This window comes from Haliotis cracherodii, unplaced genomic scaffold (genome assembly GCF_022045235.1).
Source record: "Haliotis cracherodii isolate W230 unplaced genomic scaffold, xgHalCrac1.p SCAF_12, whole genome shotgun sequence".
NCBI classification, from domain to species: Eukaryota; Metazoa; Mollusca; class Gastropoda; order Lepetellida; family Haliotidae; genus Haliotis; species Haliotis cracherodii.
The window spans coordinates 2,873,685-2,896,895 of NW_027266267.1; the positions used below are offsets into that span (position 1 = coordinate 2,873,685).

The window sequence follows — 23,211 nt, forward strand, 5'->3', positions numbered from 1 at the left end:
AGGATGTACAGGGTTTGGAGAGGGACAGCGGGGCGGTGGGGTAGTCCAGTGGTTAAAGTTTTCGCTCGACACTCCGAATGCCTGGGTTCGATTCCCCACATGAGAACAATGTGTGAAGCGCATTTCCGGTGTCCCCCGCCGTGATTTTGCTGAAGTAAATCTCAAACGGCGTAAAACACTACTCACTTAGAGGGAAAGTATGTTCGAGGTGTGACATGTTCCTTCAATCAATCCAGCGTGGTCCAGATATGCAGTGTCTTGACACGTTGTTTGGGAGCAACTATTGTCTACAGCTATATAGTACTTGTAATGAAGCGGGTAACAAAGCGGTATTTAACAAAAAGATAACATTTGTGTATGTATAGTTGATCTGATTAACATAATGCGTACAGAGCCATGTATCACATATAAAATAAAACATATTGGTGAAATATAAATGATATATGCTTGGTGCCTGGTTACCCACCCTTGGGCCAGTCGCACGCCTTAATCTGGTCGTTAAACACCAGACCCGCGGGGCAGGACATCACAATAGCGTTACCATGGGCACAAGAGATGAACTTGCTAGCCTCACTATGTGGGAAGCGTTGTCCGTTGTTGGTGGAGTTGCAAGGGTCGGAGGATGACGTAGCGGCGGAGGCGTGGGAGCAAGTGGAGTGATGGTCGTTCCAGGTGAGGCCGTCAGGACAGGGCTTGACCCACGCTCGGCCCCACACGTCGCACTGGACGTACATGGACTGGTCGCTGGGGTAGGGGAAGTAGAACTCCCCTCGCGCCAGGTTCGCGGCTGTGCACACGTCTTGAACGTTGTTAGGGAGACGAGACGAGTTGCCTCCCCCTAGGGCCTCGTGACCGCAACTCTCGGTGTTCTCGTTGTAGGTCTCGTTGTTCGGGCATTGGGTGATGTACATTTTGCCTGTGACGTCACAGCGGATGAACTTTGTCAGGTCCGATGGATGGGGATACGTGGACACAACACCGGTCCGGCAGGGATTAGTCACGTGACTCCAGGTGTCTGGATGGGAGATAAGAGGGAGACGTTAAGGGAGTGTTACGTCAATGTTATACAATATGAAGGGATAACTCACGTGTTTCCAGATGTCTGCATGGGAGATAGAGGGATGCAGTATTTGTTTGTTTGTTTGTTTGTTTTTTTGTTTCACGCCTCAATATTCCAACTTTATGACGGCGGTCTGTATGTAATCGAGTCTACACCAGACAATCCAGTGATAAACATCATGAGCATCGATCCACGCAATTGGGTTACGATGACATGCATCAACCAAGTCAGCGAGCCTAACCACCCGATCCCGTTAGTCGCCTTTTACATCAGGCATATGTAGAGCAGCAGCCCAGAGCCCTTTGGTCAAACGAACAAGGTACCAATATCCGAACACAGGAACATTTACTGTGTAACCCAACATATTCATATATGGATGTCTGCCGGGGACCCCATGCTGCGTGTAAGGGATCATTCAAGGGCTGGATCAAACATTGGAGGTACCACACGAAATCAACATAAAATGAACTATTACGCTCTACTAAGTATGAAATACCCATTGCCAGACAAATCGTCTGCTGCATAAGGCCCGCCAGACACCCCAAAATGTTGACCCTAAATGCACTCAGTGGACACTCTGGTAAAATTTGACTAAAGTATACATTCAAAGTACCAGATGAAAGTAAGTTTAGATGAACAGGTACATGTTACTGAGAACAAAACGGCCCATACCTGACAAATTTTCCTCTGCATAAGGTCCGCCATACCCCCCAGAGAGGGTCCCAAAATTTGGGCTGGGTTAAACATTGGAGGTACCACATAAAACCAACATAAAATGACCAATTGCACTCTACTCATTGCACAATACCCATTGCCAGACAAATCATCTTCTGCATAAGGCCCGCCAGACCCAAAAAGTTGACCCTTCAGGTATACACGGGTAAAATTGGGCTGGAATATATATCGATTGTACCACATTAAGGTAAGTTTAAATGAACAGGTCCATACCACAGAGTACAGAATGGGCCACACAAGACAAATCTTTCTCTGCATAAGGTTTAAACATTGGAGGTATGACATGGAACCAACATAAAATGAACTATTACACTCTACTTATTACAAAATACCCATTGCCAGACAAATCCTCTTCTGTATATGGCCCGCCAGACACACCCTCACCCCACCCCACCCCACACAGTTGACCCTCTGTAATCCCAGTGTGCATAATGAAACATAGGAGGCGGGAGAGCATTGGACATCAGCTCTTGAGAGTCAACAGATGGTCAAATTTATATTTTGTTCTTAAAGATGGAATGATTATATGAGATTAAATCAAGTATTTATAAAATCAGGTCTCTGAATACTAGTACTGATATCATAGATTAGGCCTATCGTTGGAATGTGATGATAATGGCATGAATCTGATTCTTGTGAATATATATCTGATCATCTATGAAGTCCTCAAATCCTGCTATAGCCTGATAGCTTGGCTATGGATTCCTACAAACCCAAACAAGCTTAGGTAGTCTTCAAAGCCTGCTATAAGAATGGTTAATAATAGTCCCTAATACCATTTGGAAATCTCTTGGTGATAATTGTTTTTAAAAACCTATGATCTCCGTTTATTTAGCAAGTTTTATCATCTAAAACGCTGAATTCCGGCCTGATCTGGGCTGCTGGTCTAATGGTCGCCTTTTACAGCAAGCATATGGTCGCCTTTTACATCAGGCATATAGTCGCCTTTTACATCAGGCATATATTCGCTTTTTACAGCAAGCATATAGTCGCCTTTTACAGCAAGCATATGGTCGCCTTTTACAGCAAGCATATGGTCGCCTTTTACAGCAAGCATATGGTCGCCTTTTACATCAGGCATATAGTCGCCTTTTACAGCAAGCATATGGTCGCCTTTTTACAGCAAACATAGAGTCGCCTTTTACAGCAAGCATATGGTCGCCTTTTACAGCAAGCATATGGTCGCCTTTTACAGCAAGCATATGGTCGCCTTTTACAGCAAGCATATAGTCGCCTTTTACAGCAAGCATATGGTCGCCTTTTACAGCAAGCATATGGTCGCCTTTTACAGCAAGCATATGGTCGCCTTTTACATCAGGCATATAGTCGCCTTATACAGCAAGCATATATTCGCTTTTTACAGCAAGCATATGGTCGCCTTTAACAGCAAGCACATGGTCGCCTTTTACAACAAGCAAATAGTCGCCTTTTACAGCAAGCATATGGTCGCCTTTTACAGCAAGCATATGGTCGCCTTTTACAGCAAGCATATGGTCGCCTTTTACATCAGGCATATAGTCGCCTTATACAGCAAGCATATATTCGCTTTTTACAGCAAGCATATGGTCGCCTTTTACAGCAAGCATATGGTCGCCTTTTACAGCAAGCATATGGTCGCCTTTTACATCAGGCATATAGTCGCCTTATACAGCAAGCATATATTCGCTTTTTACAGCAAGCATATGGTCGCCTTTTACAGCAAGCACATGGTCGCCTTTTACAGCAAGCATATGGTCGCCTTTTACAGCAAGCATATGGTCGCCTTTTACATCAGGCATATAGTCGCCTTATACAGCAAGCATATATTCGCTTTTTACAGCAAGCATATGGTCGCCTTTTACAGCAAGCACATGGTCGCCTTTTACAGCAAGCATATGGTCGCCTTTTACAACAAGCATATGGTCGCCTTTTACAGCAAGCATATGGTCGACTTTTACAGCAAGCATATGGTCGACTTTTACAGCAAGCATATGGTCGACTTTTACAGCAAGCACAATGACACAAAACCAAATTGCACGTAGACTGGGTTGGCGTGATCCATGATCATGTAAAACCCTTGTCGGGTAAATATTAATATCACTTAAAAATTCAAAAATAGAAGTTTCTTCCACGTGTTTAACCAGAATAGGGAGTGGATGGAAAGACCTAGTTACAAAAGTACATGGACGACTGACCTACTTACAGCAGTGCATGGGAGACTGACCTAGTTACAGCAGTGCATGGAAGACTGACCTACTTACAGCAGTGCATGTAAGACTGACCTAGTTACAGCAATGCATGGAAGACTGACCTAGATACAGCAGTGCATCGAAGATTAACCTAGTTACAGCAGTGCATGGAAGACTGACCTAGTTACAGCAGTGCATGGAAGACCGACCTAGTTACAACAGTGCATGGGAGACTGAACTAGTTACAGCAGTGTATGGAAGACTGACCTAGTTACAGCAGTGCATGGAAGACTGACCTTGACACAGGAGGTTGTTGTAGCGGCTCTCTCTAAGGTCCCCCTCCGTACACGTCCGCTCTGTCTGCCCCACCCGACACACCACCTCGACTCCTGAAACATGACTTCACGTTATACTGTACAAAACCTCAGCCGTGAAACATGACTTCACGTTATACTGTACAAAACCTCAGCCGTGAAACATGACTTCACGTTATACTGTACAAAACCCCAGCCCTGAAGGCGTTATAACCTCAATATATGTTGTACACTGTTCCATCAAGTCTATATGTGTTGTACACTGTACCATCAAGTCTATATGTGTTGTACACTGTACCATCAAGTCTATATGTGTTGTACACTGTGCCATCAAGTCTATATGAAACATGACTTCACGTTATACTGTACAAAACCCCAGCCCTGAAGGCGTTATAACCTCAATATATGTTGTACACTGTTCCATCAAGTCTATATGTGTTGTACACTGTACCATCAAGTCTATATGTGTTGTACACTGTATTATCAAGTTTATATGTGTTGTACACTGTACCATCAAGTATATATGTGTTGTACACTGTGCCATCAAGTCTATATGTGCTGTACATTGTGCCATCAAGTCTATATGTGTTGTACACTGTACCATCAAGTCTATATGTGTTGTACACTGTGCCATCAAGTCTATATGTGTTGTACATTGTGCCATCAAGTCTATATGTGTTGTACACTATACCATCAAGTATATATGTGTTGTACACTGTACTATCAAGTCTATATCTGTTGTACACTGTACCATCAAGTCTATATGTGTTGTACACTGTACCATCAAGTCTATATGTGTTGTACATTGTACCATCAAGTATATATGTGTTGTACACTGTACCATCAAGTCTATATGTGTTGTACACTGTACCATCAAGTCAATATGTGTTGTACACTGTACCATCAAGTATATATGTGTTGTACATTGTACCATCAAGTATATATGTGTTGTACATTGTACCATCAAGTCTATATGTGCTGTACACTGTGCCATCAAGTCTATATGTCGGAACACTGTACCTACAAGTCTATATGTGTTGTACACTGTACCATCAAGTCTATATGTGTTGTACACTGTACCATCAAGTCAATATGTGTTGTACACTGTACTATCAAGTTTATATGTGTTGTACACTGTACCATCAAGTCTATATGTGTTGTACACTGTACCATCAAGTCTATATGCGTTGTACACTGTACCATCAAGTCTATATGTGTTGTACACTGTGCCATCAAGTCTATATGTGTTGTACACTGTACCATCAAGTCTATATGTGATGTACATTGTGCCATCAAGTCTATATGTGTTGTACACTGTACCATCAAGTCTATATGTGTTGTACACTGTACCATCAAGTCTATATGCGTTGTACACTGTACCATCAAGTCTATATGTGTTGTACACTGTACCATCAAGTCTATATGTGTTGTACGCTGTACCATCAAGTCTATATGTGTAGTACACTGTACCATCAAGTCTATATGTGTTGTACATTGTGCCATCAAGTCTATATGTGTTGTACACCGTACCATCAAGTATATACAGCCATCACAACTATGGTTGTATATTCACAGGCAAAGACATAACCATCGGCGCATATCCACGTGTTATTTCCAGCTTACTTGTTGGTGCTGTGGTGATAGACACGTTGTAGGAAGCATGCGCACAGTGTGTGACGTCAGCAGCAGACACGGGGACACGTGATCCGATGACTGTAACGTAGAGTGGTCTCCCTTGACGTGTAGTGTTGAGGTAGATGACGGATGGCCTCCCCTCCCTTGCGTTGTCCCGCATGTCGAAGAAGGCGGGGCCGGGGCGGGGCGTGTTGTAGGAGGCGTAGATCTCCAGGCTGCCACAGTGAACCTCGGACCTCTATCACAACAAACAAAGTCTCGATAGACTGGTGTCACGTGCTTATCGGTCGCGTCTCCAGAACCACGGAGGATCCATGTGTATAACTCTTACACTTAGGATTCATCAACAAAACTTAAATACATGATAATGATATAAGCGAAATCATACAATCGAATCGTTTTTCGCAAAGATTTCTTATGAATCTGGAGAGGGTTTTGTCACTTTTATTTAGGTCACGAGGGGATGTAGGCTGCCCAGTTGTCCTTACCATTCGCTTCCATACCCATCCATGAAACCAACCTCCCAAAACCCACTCACTAAATCAACCACTCACTCACTAACTTAACCACTCACTCACTCACTCAAACACTCACTCACTCACTCAAACACTCACTCACTCACTAACTCAACCACTCACTAACTCAACCATTCAGTCACTAACTCAACCACTCACTCACCAACGTAACCACTCAGTCACCAACTCACCAAATCAACCACTCACTCACCGACTCAACCACTCAACCACTCACTCTCTCACCAACGTAACCACTCACTCACTCACTCACTCACTCACTCACTCACTCACTCACTCACTCACTCACTCAACCACTCACCATATCAACCACTCACTCACTCACTAACGTAACCACCCACTCAGTCACCAACTCACCAAATCAACCACTCACTCACCAACTCTACCATTCACTCACTCAACCACTCACTCACCGACCCACTCACTCTCTCACTCATGTATGGACGTCAACCACCACGTACAAGCACTGTAGCCTGGTTCTGATCCCCGTCAGATGTAGTCGTCGTGCTGCCGTTGGAGCCGCTGCTGCCGGCGGGGAGTTGTGCCACGTAGATGTCGGTCACTGTCTGGTTCTCAGGGAGGACTTTCACCACTGAGATGTCGGTATCAGAGATAATCTTTGGAGCTGAAAGGGAACATCAATGTCATTGCCCACCACGGAACGTCAACCCCTGTCCCACTCATGATACAATACATTCACCAACACGTCAAATTCCTGTTCAAAGAGATGACACAGACGCTCACTTAAATCACATAGATGACGTATTGGGACACCAGGGAAATACCAGCTCCAGTGCTTGTGGAACACCGTCAATGATATGCTGACAAGCACGTGAAGGCTACATCTCTGCTGGTCGATGGACGTTCCACATCGTGTCTACATCCCTGCTATTCTAGGGGCGGTTTGGTAGCCGTTGGGTAAACGCGATCGCTCGCCACAGAGGGCCTTTGTTCGATTCCCCACATGGTATAATACCCATTTCTGGTGTAATCCGCCGTGACATTGATGGAATGATGCTGAAAGCGGCTTCAACCATACTCACCCACTCACCCACTCACCCACTCACCCATTCACTCACTCACTCACTCACTCACTCACTCACCCACCCAAGCCACCCACCCACCCACCCACTCACTCACTCACTCACTCACTCACTCAACTCACTCATTCACTCACTCACTCACCCAAACCCACCCTCCCACTCACTCACTCACTCACTCACTCACCAACCCACCCAACCACCCACCCACTCACTCACTCACTCACCCAACCATCCACCCATCAGCTCACTCACTCACTCACTCACTCACTCACTCACTCACTCACTCACTCACTCACTCACTCACTCACTCACTCACCCACTCACCCACTCACTCACTAACCTGTGCAGGAGCTGTCTTTCAGCTGATATAACAGAGAGTCGATCTCTAGGAAGTTGTTGAGGATAAACACGTGAGTACAGTTAGGGCTGCTGGCGATGTTGGCCAGCTCGACGTCATTGGCGTTGCCCACGCCAACAGAGAAGAAGGTGATGCCCTGGTCTCTCGCTGTCTGTGCAGCAGCAACTGTCAGCTGGCGTTCATTGGACGCGCCGTCGGTCAGCAGGATGGCCACTCTCTTGGCGTGTGGCCGGGCACCTGTTGTTGTGTTGAACAGGGTGGCGCCTGCCTCCTGGATGGCGCGGTCAGTCCTCGTGCCACTACCACCTTTCCTGATTCTCGAGACGGACGATGTGAGGGCTGCCTTGGTGGTGAAGCTGTCGAACGTGATTATATCTCCAACAACAGTGGAGAATTCCAGAGCAGCGACGTGGATCTCGTCGTCATCTATGTTCAGGTCATCTATGACGTCATTGATAAAGGCCAACATCCGCCGGAAGTTTGAGGAAGAGACACTCCCAGACCCGTCAATGATGAATGCCAGATCCAGCTCAGTCTTACAGTCTGTAATAAAACACAACAATAGGACATTGTGGATTCAGGGTTATTATAGTGAGTGAGTGAGTGAGTGAGTGAGTGAGTGAGTGAGGTTTAACGTCTTTAACATTCTTCCAGTTATATCACGGCGTGTCAGCTTAGAGTTGGAGGAAAGCCCGAAGTGATGCAGGAGAGTCTGAAGTGATGCAGGTCTCAGACGTTTACCACTTCGGTGAAACCAAGGAGCACTGGTATGGTGCTCACAAACATAGAAACATAATCGGGGCGAACCGGGATTCGAACCCACAGTCCCAAGGGACACAACTCTGAACTGAGCCACCTGTGCCCCGGGGTTGTTATAGAGTAAACTAAAGCACAAAAAATACACACCAGATATTTAGGGATTATTTTAGTAATGTGCATGTAAGAATTTTGGAAATATATGTAATATGTATACGTTACTGAGAAATCAAAACTGTTTTTGTTAAAAGTGACGTTGATATCGTCAGATCATAGGTTTTCGGACGGCCATGGTTAGTGCGATTACTCGTGCTATAACGGGGATGTAGCATCACACAGGCATTGCAAATACTGAAATGATCGCTTGTTTTTAAGAGAAAGTTGTTCTTCATTAGTTAATGAGATGTTTTACAGTTGTTTATGTGATTAAAGGGAAAACTACGAATGTTACTTAAGCCTCCGAACACCCATACGCGGGGATACAAACATTTGTGTTTGAGAAGTAAAGTCAACACAAATATATGTCATATCTCATTGTAGTGGTACTTGATAAACGCAATACAAATCCAGCAGTTTCCTTACCCATCCCTGGTAAATTCCTGGCCTTTGTAACGAATGCCACATGGTCGCCTCCAGTGCGCATGTACCGTGTCCAGAACGAGGCTTGAGAGGTTATGTCGACTGGTGTGTCACGAGACCCGGATCGATATTTAATATACAGCGATGCAGCCAGACCAGAATACAGGGGCTTCCTCAGGTCTTCCCATGTTGCATTGCGCCAGTCAATGTTAAACTCGGATTCGATGACGTCACATTCATCCCTGATGTAGTAGGAACATGTTCTTGTCAGATTGAACTTGTCTTCGTCTATCTGAAACAGTGGTAGGTGAGTGAGTGAGTGGGTTGGTGAATGAGTGAGTGAGGGAGGGAGGGAGTGAGTGAGTGAGTGAGTGAGTGAGTGAGTGAGTGAGTGAGTGAGTGAGTGAGTGAGTGAGTGAGTGAGTACCATCTGTTGATGGAATGACGCGGCTGTGGATCGAACCACGAACTTTCACTGACTTAGACGGACGCTCTATCCACTAGATCACTGAGTCACATATATTCAAAAACAAAAGTTCCTGTGACATCAATATTTTATTGTATTTTTCAAACAAGTAAAGTTTGGTTTTCAATATTGTAGTACATGTATGAAATCAAGTAAAAAAACGCAACTGCTACAGAAAAACATGCATTCCATGCAAAAGTTGACTTTAATGCAAGCCCGATGCATTTCACTGTCCAAGAATGGGTAAAAAAAACATGTGCGTTAACGGGATACCATATGCATTTAGCGTCGTGCTGACAACAACCACTCAGAAAAACAAGAGAATTACGCAATTATTGAACATTACGAAATGCCATGCCTGTCCGAAAGGGTGTTGTGTTGTGTTAAAAACAGTACCGGTGTTTGAGCAACCATATTGCAATTTAAATTTCATTCTGGCTCGTATTTGTTTCGTTTTGTTTGTTCTCAGATAATTGCTCTTCACAAATATAATGCTTTCTCCAACTAAATTGATTCGTATTTACTATACAGAAAATTTCGGGTGGGTGCTTAACTTTTTTATGTGTATATACTAAACCGCAACAAAACAGGTTGAAATGCGGATAACGTGAAGATGATGCAAGATAGTGGATAATACCAAGAAATGATAACAGTGAAAACATTTGATAGCATGTTTGCATCGATTGTTTGATGACAACCATCCGTGTTTCTTTTTAAAAAAAACACATCGAAAACAGGGCAGCCTAAAACCGAAAAAATATACAAGTGTCAATAGCTTGTGGGGGCTCCATTAGCTGCCATATAGGCCGCAGATCGCAGTCTCGTAGAGTCTACAAGTCTTTGGAAGAAGGCTTGGGGAATCCCGTTCCATTCCCGCACCAAAAAGACTTCCAGTTCCTGAAGTGTATGTCGTTGCCTTGCTGCCTGATGACTCCCAATTGAAGTCTTCCAATCTCGTCCGGAACATGCTCATTTGGCGCCTTTGTCCGGTGCCAAAGATGGCCGGGGCATCACAGGAATGTTATTCACTTTGGGGAAGTCCTCAGAGACCCGTGCTGTATGGGGACGAGCTTTTTCTTGATGAAAGAGCTGGAGTTGAGTTTGACCAAGGAAGAGAGGTCTGAGGTGATTCCGAAGAACATCATCCCTGTAAACGACAGCAGCCACACGCTGACGGAACACGTGTAGAGGGGTCCTGTGATGATGACTGATGTCTGTCCTTCAGGATATAACGAGTTGCTACAGAAAAACCCTAATGAGATATACGCACGGTGGCGTTGAAATCAATAGACGTTATTTCTTGTAAATGCCAGCTTAAACACCCAACTCACCTGCCATACACCCCCATGGTAGCCCCCACGGTACGTTCTGGAATCTTCGCCATCGGATGTCTCTACGTAGGCAAGACGTCGCAGGAACAGACGGTCGTCCCCGAAGATGCATTTAGATCTGATCCTGTCTATAACGGCGTCGACGACGACCTTCCCATCAGCCCCGGGAGACATCGTCAGGTCCACCGCGAGGGCGACACCCATGACGGCAGCTGTCAGCATCAACCACGTCGTGGCACCCGTCATTGTGAAGTCTTGTAGTTGTGAGTCCTACCCGCCTTCTACCCCGGAGTGCCTGGCGCTGGGTTATATAACGGTAACCCGGATGTTCCGCGCGTGCCGCGTTCTCCTTCACAGGTATAAGTGTTGATTGCGAAATTGACTATTCCTAGAAGACATGTTTCTTTGAGATTGCATTACCTCCTGAAACACCTGTTTACACAGCAAATGTGTTCTGATCAGACTACGGGGACTTTACCCCAATACATGTGTTGTACAAGGAAGAGATGACTCTCCTCAGGAAAGGATATTATTTACTATGTCAATATCATCGGATATGTTTGGACAGGTCCTTTGTGAATAACGCCGTTTCGACACACCATGGCCCCACTTAATCGGGGACATCACTACACCATAACAGTTCTTTATTGGTAGCATTCTCGGTACATGATGATTTCGTGGAAATAGAAGCGGCAAATAACCTTATGTATTCGTACGAAGACAGTGATAAAACAGATGTAAAAAACAAGTCCGGTATGAATGCATCAATGGGAATTGGTTTCGCACGTTGATTTCATCGTACATGATATAGACAATGCAGCTAACATCCCACAGCCATCTTCCTGATGGAACTTTTCACTACGTTTTTTTTATTCTTTAATTGAAACGTGACCGAAATTCAAAATGGGTGAATATCAGTTAGTATACGTGACCTTGTATGGCGCCCATGTGGTGTGTGTGTGCTAGTGGCAGCTTACCAACGTCTCCACTTGTACAGATGGCTTGCGTAAGCAATCAGTCAAAGGGTTTGTTCAACGCGTTAGGGCAGAATTACACTGAGAGCATGTCAGCGAGGTGTGGGAGAAAGGCCCGAAGTGATGCAGGTTGGGCATCGGGTGGTCATTGTGACGTCGTGTTGGGCAAGTCTGCAGTGATGCAGGTTGGAGACAGGAGTCGACCAATATGGGGATCGGGTGGTCATTGTGGCGTAGTGTGAAAGGGAAGTCTGCAGTGATGCAGGTTGGAGACAGGAGCCGACCAATATGGGGATCGGGTGGTCATTGTGACGTAGTGTGAGAGGGAAGTCTGCAGTGATGCAGGTTGGAGACAGGAGCCGACCAATATGGGGATCGGGTGGTCATTGTGACGTCGTGTTGGGCAAGTCTGCAGTGATGCAGGTTGGAGACAGGAGCCGACCAACATTGGGATCGGGTGGTCATTGTGACGTCGTGTTGGGCAAGTCTGCAGTGATGCAGGTTGGAGACAGGAGCCGACCAATATGGGGATCGGTTGGTCATTGTGACGTCGTGTTGGGCAAGTCTGCAGTGATGCAGGTTGGAGACAGGAGCCGACCAATATGGGGATCGGGTGGTCATTGTGGCGTAGTGTGAGAGGGAAGTCTGCAGTGATGCAGGTTGGAGACAGGAGCCGACCAATATGGGGATCGGTTGGTCATTGTGACGTAGTGTGAGAGGGAAGTCTGCAGTGATGCAGGTTGGAGACAGGAGTCGACCAATATGGGGATCGGGTGGTCATTGTGACGTCGTGTTGGGCAAGTCTGCAGTGATGCAGGTTGGAGACAGGAGCCGACCAACATTGGGATCGGGTGGTCATTGTGACGTCGTGTTGGGCAAGTCTGCAGTGATGCAGGTTGGAGACAGGAGCCGACCAATATGGGGATCGGTTGGTCATTGTGACGTCGTTTTGGGCAAGTCTGCAGTGATGCAGGTTGGAGACAGGAGCCGACCAATATGGGGATCGGTTGGTCATTGTGGCGTAGTGTGAGAGGGAAGTCTGCAGTGATGCAGGTTGGAGACTGGAGTCGACCAATATGGGGATCGGTTGGTCATTATGGCGTAGTGTGAGAGGGAAGTCTGCAGTGATGCAGGTTGGAGACAGGAGTCGACCAATATGGGGATCGGGTGGTCATTGTGGCGTAGTGTGAGAGGGAAGTCTGCAGTGATGCAGGTTGGAGACAGGAGTCGACCAATATGGGGATCGGGTGGTCATTGTGACGTCGTGTTGGGCAAGTCTGCAGTGATGCAGGTTGGAGACAGGAGCCGACCAATATGGGGATCGGGTGGTCATTGTGACGTCGTTTTGGGCAAGTCTGCAGTGATGCAGGTTGGAGACAGGAGTCGACCAATATGGGGATCGGTTGGTCATTGTGGCGTAGTGTGAGAGGGAAGTCTGCAGTGATGCAGGTTGGAGACAGGAGTCGACCAATATGGGGATCGGTTGGTCATTGTGACGTAGTGTGAGAGGGAAGTCTGCAGTGATGCAGGTTGGAGATAGGAGCCGACCAATATGAGAATTGGGTGGTCGTGTCACTGACTTAATGCCCCCGGCACCCTAACTTCACAAACATTGCGTGTCAGATATGCACCCTGGTTCTAGTGTTTCTCCTACTTTTTCAACTCGTCTTTCTTATGGTTTATATGATCACGTTGTGTGTGCATAACTATATTAGTGAAGCCTATGAGCAAGGACATTCGATCACGTGATCAGCGGAACCTGGGGGACACTGGAGCGCGTTAATGTGTTGTTGACCACCGAGCAGCCCCAGTGATAAACTACCCTCGGATTGAATCCTGACATTATTGCATCTCTGATGTGTCGTTATTATGGCTGTAATGTTTCTAAATGCGTTGTGAAACCTTACTCGCCCACTTCTATGACACAGAGAAGCACACACACATGACGCTAAGAGATTAGTGAGTGTTATATGATAACAAAGATGTCTGGTGTCCAATAGGTCTGTCCTCAGCTAAAGATCTGTCCTCACCTGAAACAATTGAGTGAGTCATGATGGGGAGGAGGATGTGATATCAGATGACATCACCTGCTGGGTGTCCATGTGTCACTGTTCAAGTGTTACCGTCTTTGTGAATTGTGGTAAAATACAGTGAGAGACGAATGCTAATGATAAATATTCCTAAATCATGGAAAAAATAATAAAAGGCGGCTAATTCATACATAAATAACATTTTGAGAGACTTGTTGATCAGAACAAAGGGCTCCAGAATATGTTATGATAAACTCATAGCAACATCAAACTTTCCTCTGATGTGTGATAAATGGGAAAATGAACTTAATATGGAATATGTTATGGAATAAAGTTTTTACTGACTGTAAAATGGGTACCAATGATGTTTCTCTGATAGATTTCCAGTGCAGATTCATAAATAGAGCTCTGTATACCAAAAAAGGAATTATCAAAAATGAAGTTAATTGAGTCCGGATAATTACGTTCTGTATCACTTCGAGTTTGCCTTCCACATTAAGGTGAGGTGAAATGGGGTTTAACGTCGCGTCCATGATTATTGCACTTATATAACGACGTGCATGCACGTGTGTGTTTGTGTGGCTACTTGTACTAGTTCGGACTGATGCCGATTTATAGTGCTAGCTCTCTGAGATACCATGCCACAGTTGATTAACGCACGTGACGACAAGCATAGTCGCCTATAACGCTGAAGACGTATTCTAACCCTGATCTTCAAAGGTCAAGTGGGATTCAACTGATATATTAAGAAATATGGGACGGGAAAACTGAGGGCAGTTGATGGTACAGACAGATAACAGAGATCATTTTACAAATACGAAACCTAATTCCACAAAGGAAGAGGCGAAAGCTGAAACTAGGTGAGATTTACAAAACAAAGGCAGTTATTTCTAGTTTCTTACTGACTCCCGAGGATACATTTAATAAAACAATTAATGTGTGTGTGTGTGTGTCCTTGTGTGTGTGTGTCTTTGTGTGTCTTTGTGTGTGTGTGTGTCTTTGTGTGTGTGTGTGTGTGTCTTTGTGTGTCTTTGTGTGTGTGTGTGTGTGTGTGTGTGTGTGTGTGTGTGTGTGTGTGTGTGTGTGTGTGTGTGTGTGTGTGTGTGTGTGTGTGTGTGTGTGTGTGTGTGTGTGTGTGTGTGTGTGTGTGTGTGTGTGTGTGTGAAGAAGAAGGAGAAGATTTGTACGGCATAAAAATGGCTACGTAGTTCGGGTAGATATGTAGAATGCCCGGCCAGTATGACCTTTGAGACACTACATTTCCAGTGATTAAAATGCGTAAAACATTTCTTGAGTAAAAGAAAACAATATGCGTGAGTGAAACAAAAGACATCAGTACAGAAACACCAAGTCCCACAACCCAAAGTCTGCATGTATCAATATTCATACCTGCCACATCCTCAACCACTTATCTTACTTACCAGCGCACACACATCGCACTCATCTTTCCCCTTTATCCCTACGACCATCTCAGTATGTCAACGTCAGCCATCATGGATACATGCGCATGCTTACATACATAATCCACCCTCCCACCATTCACCAATATCCATCGAACTATAACTATATCCGCCTTCTTGTATCGGTATTCGTGCTTGCATACATACACCCTCCTACCATTCCCTTACATCCATCGCACTATAACTATAACCGCCTTCATACATCCGCACTTATGTTCAGATTGCATTGCATGCATCGAATTACACGTTTAAAATATCGTAAATATTTTATAATATGTACATATTAAATATCAGCTAACAGAGAGTATTATCACGCAATAGATTTCATCCGTCAAAACATCACAGAGAGAAGGGCAGCCTGGCATTTTACAATGGCATCAGAATGCACCAAGACTTTCAGCTGGTCAGGAGGTGAGGTTGTGGAAGATTGCATAAACTTCAGTTACAGATCTCCATTACGAATATCTAAATTGTGAATAAAGATCACAGCTTGCTATAAAGTGTACTTCATCCCTGCAGATTTAGCAATTTCCTTAGCTATGACATTTATGTCTAAATGCTCATGTAGACCAAGACCCAAATATCGCCACATTTAAAAGTAAGGCTTTGAAGGCATTAAGTAGTGATACACATAAGGAAGAAAATGTATGGATGTCAACGTCTTTATTATGAGGAACACAACGTTTCGGAGTAAAACATATTCCTTCATCAGGTGAATTAACGCTGTGAGGCAGAGAACATATATATGTATCTGTAAGAACAACAAAAGTCAATATATAACAAAGGAGGAAACGCAACAATGTAAGAGAACAGGTAATTGGCGCTAATTACCCCGGCCTCCCGTTTGCCCATTGTCCATTGCCCATTACCAATAATTCATGACATAAGTTTTGGCTTTAATTTGTCCATTGATAATCAACCATCAACGTTTATTATCTCAACACTAAATAGTACGAGAATATGTACTTTACTGAGAAAGTGTTATCCAAATATGACATTTGTTACATTTGAACACGTTCTTAATGGCATTGTGTGAGTAGTAGAAAATGACCCCATTACGGACAGAAAAAGGAAGAACAATAGATACATGAGAGGAACAATAACCGAGAACAATGTCAATCCCTAAAAAACGTGACTATAGATCTCAATCCTCAATTCTCAGGGGGCACGGGTGGCCCAGTCGTCTAAGGCGCCGCATTTGGCTGTGCAGAGTTGCGTCCCTTGGGCACACCAGAAACCTATGATTGTGGGTTCGAATCCCGGTTCGCCCCGATTATGTTTCTAGGTTTGTCAGCACCATACCCGTGCTCGTGGCGAAATTAGACAATAGGTTATTATTCACATAACTATCCAGCCATCGAGCCATTCATAAATAATAATACACATTATGTTATTGACTTAGCGATAGATGATATGAGCGGTTATAATAATTCATCAGTTCATCAGTTAAAAGCGCTACCTTATTGTGTAAAGATGTTCGTTTCTCGACGCAACCTCGTACTGGACAATGAGAGGTGTGACATGCATCATTCCATTGTCAATAGCTTTAATAGTCTCCCAATTGAGCCGATAGGGCCCCGACCCCTTCCCCTCACATCTGTTAATACGAGGTGTGGCATTTTTTACATGACTGTCGTGGTCACTGCTGTCGCAAGAAAAAAAAGACATTGGGTTAGCCTGATGTGACCTCACAGTCTTCAATCCTATTTCACCTCTATCATAGGTCATGGAGTATGATTTTTACTGTCTATATGACGAGACTTAAATTTGTTCACTAATATCCCGTTCTATCCTTGATCCCCATCCTGGACGGACGACTCTTTCAGAAGGAAGGTAGGGAATTTTTATTTTTTGACTAACTGTTAATAGTCAATGATGCCACGATTAGGTATCGTCCTGTTCGCCAACTGTCACGTTCTTACCTCACTATCTATAATAAAAACAATCAAAATCGAAACAAAAACAAAGATAAAACAGAACGGAGGGCAGTGGACTTTTATCTTTACATTCCCTACCAATTGAACTTTTGGTGAGGATTTTAGGTTTATTATTAAAAAACGAATCTAAATGGCCTGATAGAAATGTCTTGAGAAACTACATCTTTATTTGTAAACGATTTTTTTTTAATTTGTGAATATTATTTCCCATACGCGTTTATGTTTGCCACATCAGCATATGAACGGGCCCACCAAAAAGGAGATCCTCTTGCAAATATCTATTTGTTTAAAACAGATACAGAATCGTTTCTCGAAACAGAAAATACTTTGGCTGATGGAAGATTGATTTTCACTTAAGGTGGGTGACTGAGGTTATTCATTCACACAGGCTTTGTAATAAAAAGTCACATGAATTATGTCACAGTGTAATTTAGACACGAATTTCCTAATAAAAAGATATTAGTCACCACTGCCCACGTGCAGTGCTTCTAGTGTCTGTCTTTTGTCCATGAACATGTGACTTTACTACAGACAACTACACAATTATCAGCGTGATGGATTGCGATATTTAATGTTATTACAAAGACTGTGTGAATGAATGAACTCAGTGCTTCCTACTCAAGTTACCAAACACATCCTGTTACCACACATGTACAAGATATATATTACACTGAGGAACGTTTTCAATTGTGCGTTGATACGTCTAACTGCTGGTCTGGCATGCAATGTCATATTTCTTGCATTTTGAAAGCACGATTGATTGTTTCTTTGATAGATGTTTTGAGTTAATTGATTGGTTGACTGATTGAGTTAGCTGATTGAGTTGTTTTATAAAATCGTTTTATTGAGTTGTTTTATTGATTGATTTACTTGTTATATTGATTGTATTGTTTTATGAAGTTGATTGTTTTTTTGGTTGTTTTAATGGTTGTTTTATTGGTTGTTTTATTGGGCGAGTGAGTGAGTGAGTGAGTGAGTGAGTGAGTGAGTGAGTGAGTGAGTGCTTGTTCCACTGGTATGTCCGGATCTTGGTAAGGGTCACTGACTTAGCGTCACCGATGTAAATATATCTATGCCGGAATAGGTCATCCATGCGGATAGCGTCATCTCGATTAATGTATTCAGGAACCACTCGTGAACAACATTTATTGAAAATGCTACCGAAGAATCAAACAACTTACAGATTTGGCTTCTGTTGTGGAATCATTCTAATATTTCACATAACCGTTAACGAACTTCTTGAATGTTGTCACCCCATTCATTCAGACAGACCAGTCCTTGTTTCAGCCCCTTTATGCGGAGAGCCAGACAGGGTCACATAAAGCTAGAAACAATGCAATGCAACTAAAACTCCGGCCAGTGCAGCTTTAAACCACTTTACCAACTCATCTATCTCAGTCAGGTGATAGTGACGACTGTTATGAGAATCCATTATATATGTATATTTACTTTCATGTAGAATATATTAAATGTACTTTGTTATCATGAAATGTACTTACTTACTTACTTACTTTGGAGATTTAACGTGCGCTTTCCGACTGATGCGTATTTCGCACACGGGCCCGGCCAGGCCATTTAATGTGTTTCCGAAAGGGGCGAAAGTGGTCTGTGCAACCCAAGAGGGGGCTTTAGGGGTTGCTTATATAGAATTTGGGAATTTTGAGATTTGGAATAGATGCCGATGGGGTTGGGGAGGAGAACTAAGGGAGCTGGGTATGGTGGATGTTTGTATGTTTATGTGATTTTGATTTGGTAGGTTATTGTGTTTTTAGATGCTGATGTTAAGCAATTGTGGCTTGGCTATTGCTCGACGGGTAGACAAAGTGGTCAGTTCCCAGGTCGGGTTTAGGTGTTAACTGACATGATTTGAAACTTCAATTGTGTATGCCATGTCGGCAATTTGTGAGTTAAGGTGAATTATGGATTACATGAAGGGATATGATGGGATATTGCAGCATAAAGTAAGACTGTTTTTAGTGTGATTGATACTTGCGTTTGCTGTTTGTAAATAATATGAATCTTGATTAGACTGCCAGTATTAAATTATTTTCAAATTGTTGTGTGATCTCTCCTTGTTATGTATGGAAACTGTTTAGTGGATCCACACGTAACACTACAGAGCTTTTGAACATTAATGGGGCCTTTACACAGAATAGCGACCTTTGTGCCTCCCGTGTGCGACCATAAAATTTGCCAGGTCGTCGTTGGAGGCTCAAAGGTTGCCGAGGTTGTTCCAAGGTGGTACACAGGAGGTTAAGGCATCTCCATGGACGCCATGGTCGCCGTCAATGAACATGTTCAAAACAGTCGCACAAAGGTCGCCGAGAAGGTTGGTTGCTCAAAGGTGGCTCAAAGGAGGCAGAAGGGAGGCACAAGCATTGCCGCTGTTGCAGAATGAAGGCACAGTGGTCGCCGAATGGTCGCCAGGTAACAGATGCGTTCTGCTGAAATATTTTCCCGTGAATCATGGGCGATGCTTCTGTCTCCCTTGTGCCTCCTTTGGGCGACCAACAGCGTGCACTGAACGATGACTGTGGCGACCGCCATGCCTCCATTCGGCGACCACGGCAATCCTTGAGACACCATGGCAATGCTTCTGCCTCCTTTGAGCTACCTGTAGTGCCTCTTCAGCCTGCCTATGAATAGAGGGCTTGTACCTGCAGTGTTTTCGTGGTTGCAGACGCTGAACAACTGTTTGACAGTTACATAGAAACATGATTTTCTTGGTTTAGGCGACTATTGAACGTCCTGGCCAGTTTTTGATCGCTCAAGGGTGGCACAAAGGTCGCTGTCCTGTGTAAAGGAGGCTTAAGCTGATAGGAGAAGCGAGGGTATTACTGACAAGCTCGCCTGCCATGTCGTGTGCACTGAGGACTGAGGTTCACGTCCACGAGGCTAAAGAACACACTATTTTTTCATATGGCTAAAGTTAACATGTCATGGCAAGTGGGTATTGTCACACACAGCCTTCCGATGCCGGGCGGTCGTTAACTTGTTTTATATATATGTTTGTTGTATATATTCCTATAACGCCGACTGGCAACAAAACTTAAGTTTCAGTACAAAGTCGACGTGAGAACTACCTTAGTAAGTCAGTCACGACGACAGCGCGTCGGAATACATTTACATCAAGTACCAGACGTCAAAAAGGCCAACACGATAACGGGAGAGATTTCCGAAGTTGTTAATGAACCTGTGACGGTCAATGTCAGCCTAGACACGGATTGAGTCGATACTACGATAGTCTGGATGTGCATTTCTTCGTTTGTTCGTTGGGACTGGCCGTAGCGAGGATATTCGTGAACAGTCATGCAGTCACGCTCTCTTACATTTCTCAATGTATACTGAAACGCTGAGACCAAGAATAGAGGCTCTAAATGATCAGAAAGAACGCTTATGTATTATATCGTGCACTGGAATGGTGCCAGTCATACACTTATGAGCGTCAATTTCACGGGCATGTGACCGAGGTATCGTCCAATGGATAAGCCGTATATCGTGTAAACCTCAAATTGTTGAAAAATTATTTTCCTTCAGCCTAAATGATACATATGTCTATACTCTCTTTTAGCCACCATCACTTCTTATAGACACCGTCATTCACGAGGGTAGACTTTCCTTCAGGGACCATCACTTCTTATAGCCATCGTCATACACGAGGGTAGACTTTGAATGTTTTTTTAAAGCAAAAAGTTCAAACAATATACATTTACAAAATGCTCTGTTTTATTTAGGTACTCTAACATTCTTTTGAATCACATCATACTGGACATGCAAAAAATATATACATGTTTCAAGCATTAAGGAAAACAAATTGTCACTTGAAAACTTTTATGCAAACATTAATCGATATATACTCACACGGTGTTATCAATATTTTTGGTTGCATTTTGGAAGCCCCGAGTAAAAACGCAACATAAAAAAACGAATCGCCAAAACGCACCATTTCAATGAATATGTGGGTACCATGCATCCATTTCTCGCGAAATCGAAAATGCACGAACTGTTACGAACTGTAGTTGGTATAAAACTGTGGCCGATTCTTGAACCTACCACTCCTTGGTCAACAATGCCAGGCCTAACTCAAATTCAGAGAAACCAGGCTTTCGAACGTTTGGAAGCTGGAGAATCTGTCCAAGATGTTGCCCGTCATTAACATAGCCACAATTTACCGTCTCCTGCATCGATACAATGCTACACAGACCACAGATGACCTTCCTCGGAGCGGTCGTCCTAGGGTCACCACACCTCGACAAGATCAGCAGATTACCCGTCAACACAGCAACATCCGTTCCTAACTGCAAATGAAAGTGCTCGACAGACCATAGGAACACATAATCGACACATTAGCCGGGACACTGTGATCAGACGTCTCCGTTCCAACAACCTCAGATGTCGCCGACAAGCACGTCGTCCTGTTCTCAAACCAATGCATCGACAAGCACGACTTCAGTGGGCACAGGGCACAGGGCCATCACAATTGGCGTCATCGTGAGTGGAGGCGTGTCATCTTCTCTGAAGAAAGTCGCTTTTGTGTCTCCAATGCAGGCGGAAGAGTCAGAATTTGGCGGCGTCGAGGTGATCGTTTCGCTGAAAGAAACGTTGTGGAAAGGGATCCATGGGGTGGACCTAGCGTCATGATGTGGGCAGGGATTGGACTTAATGCGAGACTTTGACCCATGTGCTTTCTGAATGTTGGTCAAGGTCGGGGACAGGGCGTCACTGCTCAGCGGTATATCGACCAAGTGATCAGACCCCACGTTGTTCCATTTTTTGCACAACACCAACAACACATTTTCCAACAGGACAACGCTCGTCCACATGTTGCCTGAGCTACAATGACCTTTCTGCAACAACACAACATCCGTGTTCAACCGTGGCCAGCCCTCAGCCCTGATCTGAACCCCATAGAACACTTGTGGGATGAAGTTCAAAGGTGTTTGCACAATGTGCGCCCAGTCCCTACAACTGCCGATGAACTACGCACAGCTGCTCTGGATGTGTGCAGGAGGATCCCTAGGGCCTTCACAAATCGGCTGATCGACTCAAAGTACAGGAGATGTGTGGCAGTGATCAATGCTAATGGTGGTCACACCAGGTATTGACTGACATTTTGGGTATTGACCCGAAACTGTGTAAGCCCTTAACATTTGAAAAAACAACAAATATGTCATCTGCCTTTTAATCCATTAAACTGTCTTCAGTCAAGTTTTTGACAATCTTGCTCTATGAGTATTTCTTGCCCTTACAGTTGAAAATAAATAACATGTATACTGCATACTCGACTTGCGTTTCTTTTGCGTGTGAGTATATTTCGGATAGAGAAATCAATTGTCAATTGTCCAGTTAATACATCTCTATTTGGAACATGAACAATTTCCACTAATGTGCTGTAAGGATTAAGCTTTACACTTAAATAATGATGACCCCAATAAGCATGGCAAATGTAGCCTGCTCGTTTCACACTTTGGGAATATTCTTGTACACCTGTAGCCAACTAAACTGTGCTGTCTGCTGTGTAGGTATGTAACCTACACATAATAAGTATATTACATGTCATGTTGCTCTGTGTAAAACAATGTAACATCATATTCGAATTGAATAACACATTTTTTTAAAACACAAAAAAACTCGTTTCAGAGCTATTATTCAACCAGTGGTCCTTTAAGTGCTTTACATGTCCACGAACAGTATGGCCAAACACTAGGTCAAAAGGATCAATCATTTTTTTCCAATACATACAGGCCACAGGCCCTTGTGTACAAAAGTTGAGTACAGACAGGTTTTAAGCTTTCAGTTTCGCATTTCTTACTTCATTTGCATAATATAGAT

General features: G+C 44.0%; 1 protein-coding gene across 1 annotated transcript; it reads right to left on the bottom strand.

Annotated features, from left to right (window-relative positions):
- Positions 1-321: 321 nt before the first annotated feature.
- On the bottom strand, positions 322-11,278 carry LOC139458125 (uncharacterized). The gene is made up of 7 exons (XM_071239432.1): positions 10,979-11,278; positions 9,185-9,473; positions 7,829-8,389; positions 6,907-7,070; positions 5,901-6,150; positions 4,260-4,352; positions 322-1,015 (listed from the first exon to the last, which is right to left on the bottom strand). The coding sequence occupies exons 1-7, from the start codon at positions 11,222-11,224 to the stop codon at positions 459-461; spliced, it is 2,160 nt and encodes a 719-aa protein (XP_071095533.1). The 5' UTR covers positions 11,225-11,278; the 3' UTR covers positions 322-458.
- Between the last annotated feature and the right edge of the window lie 11,933 nt (positions 11,279-23,211).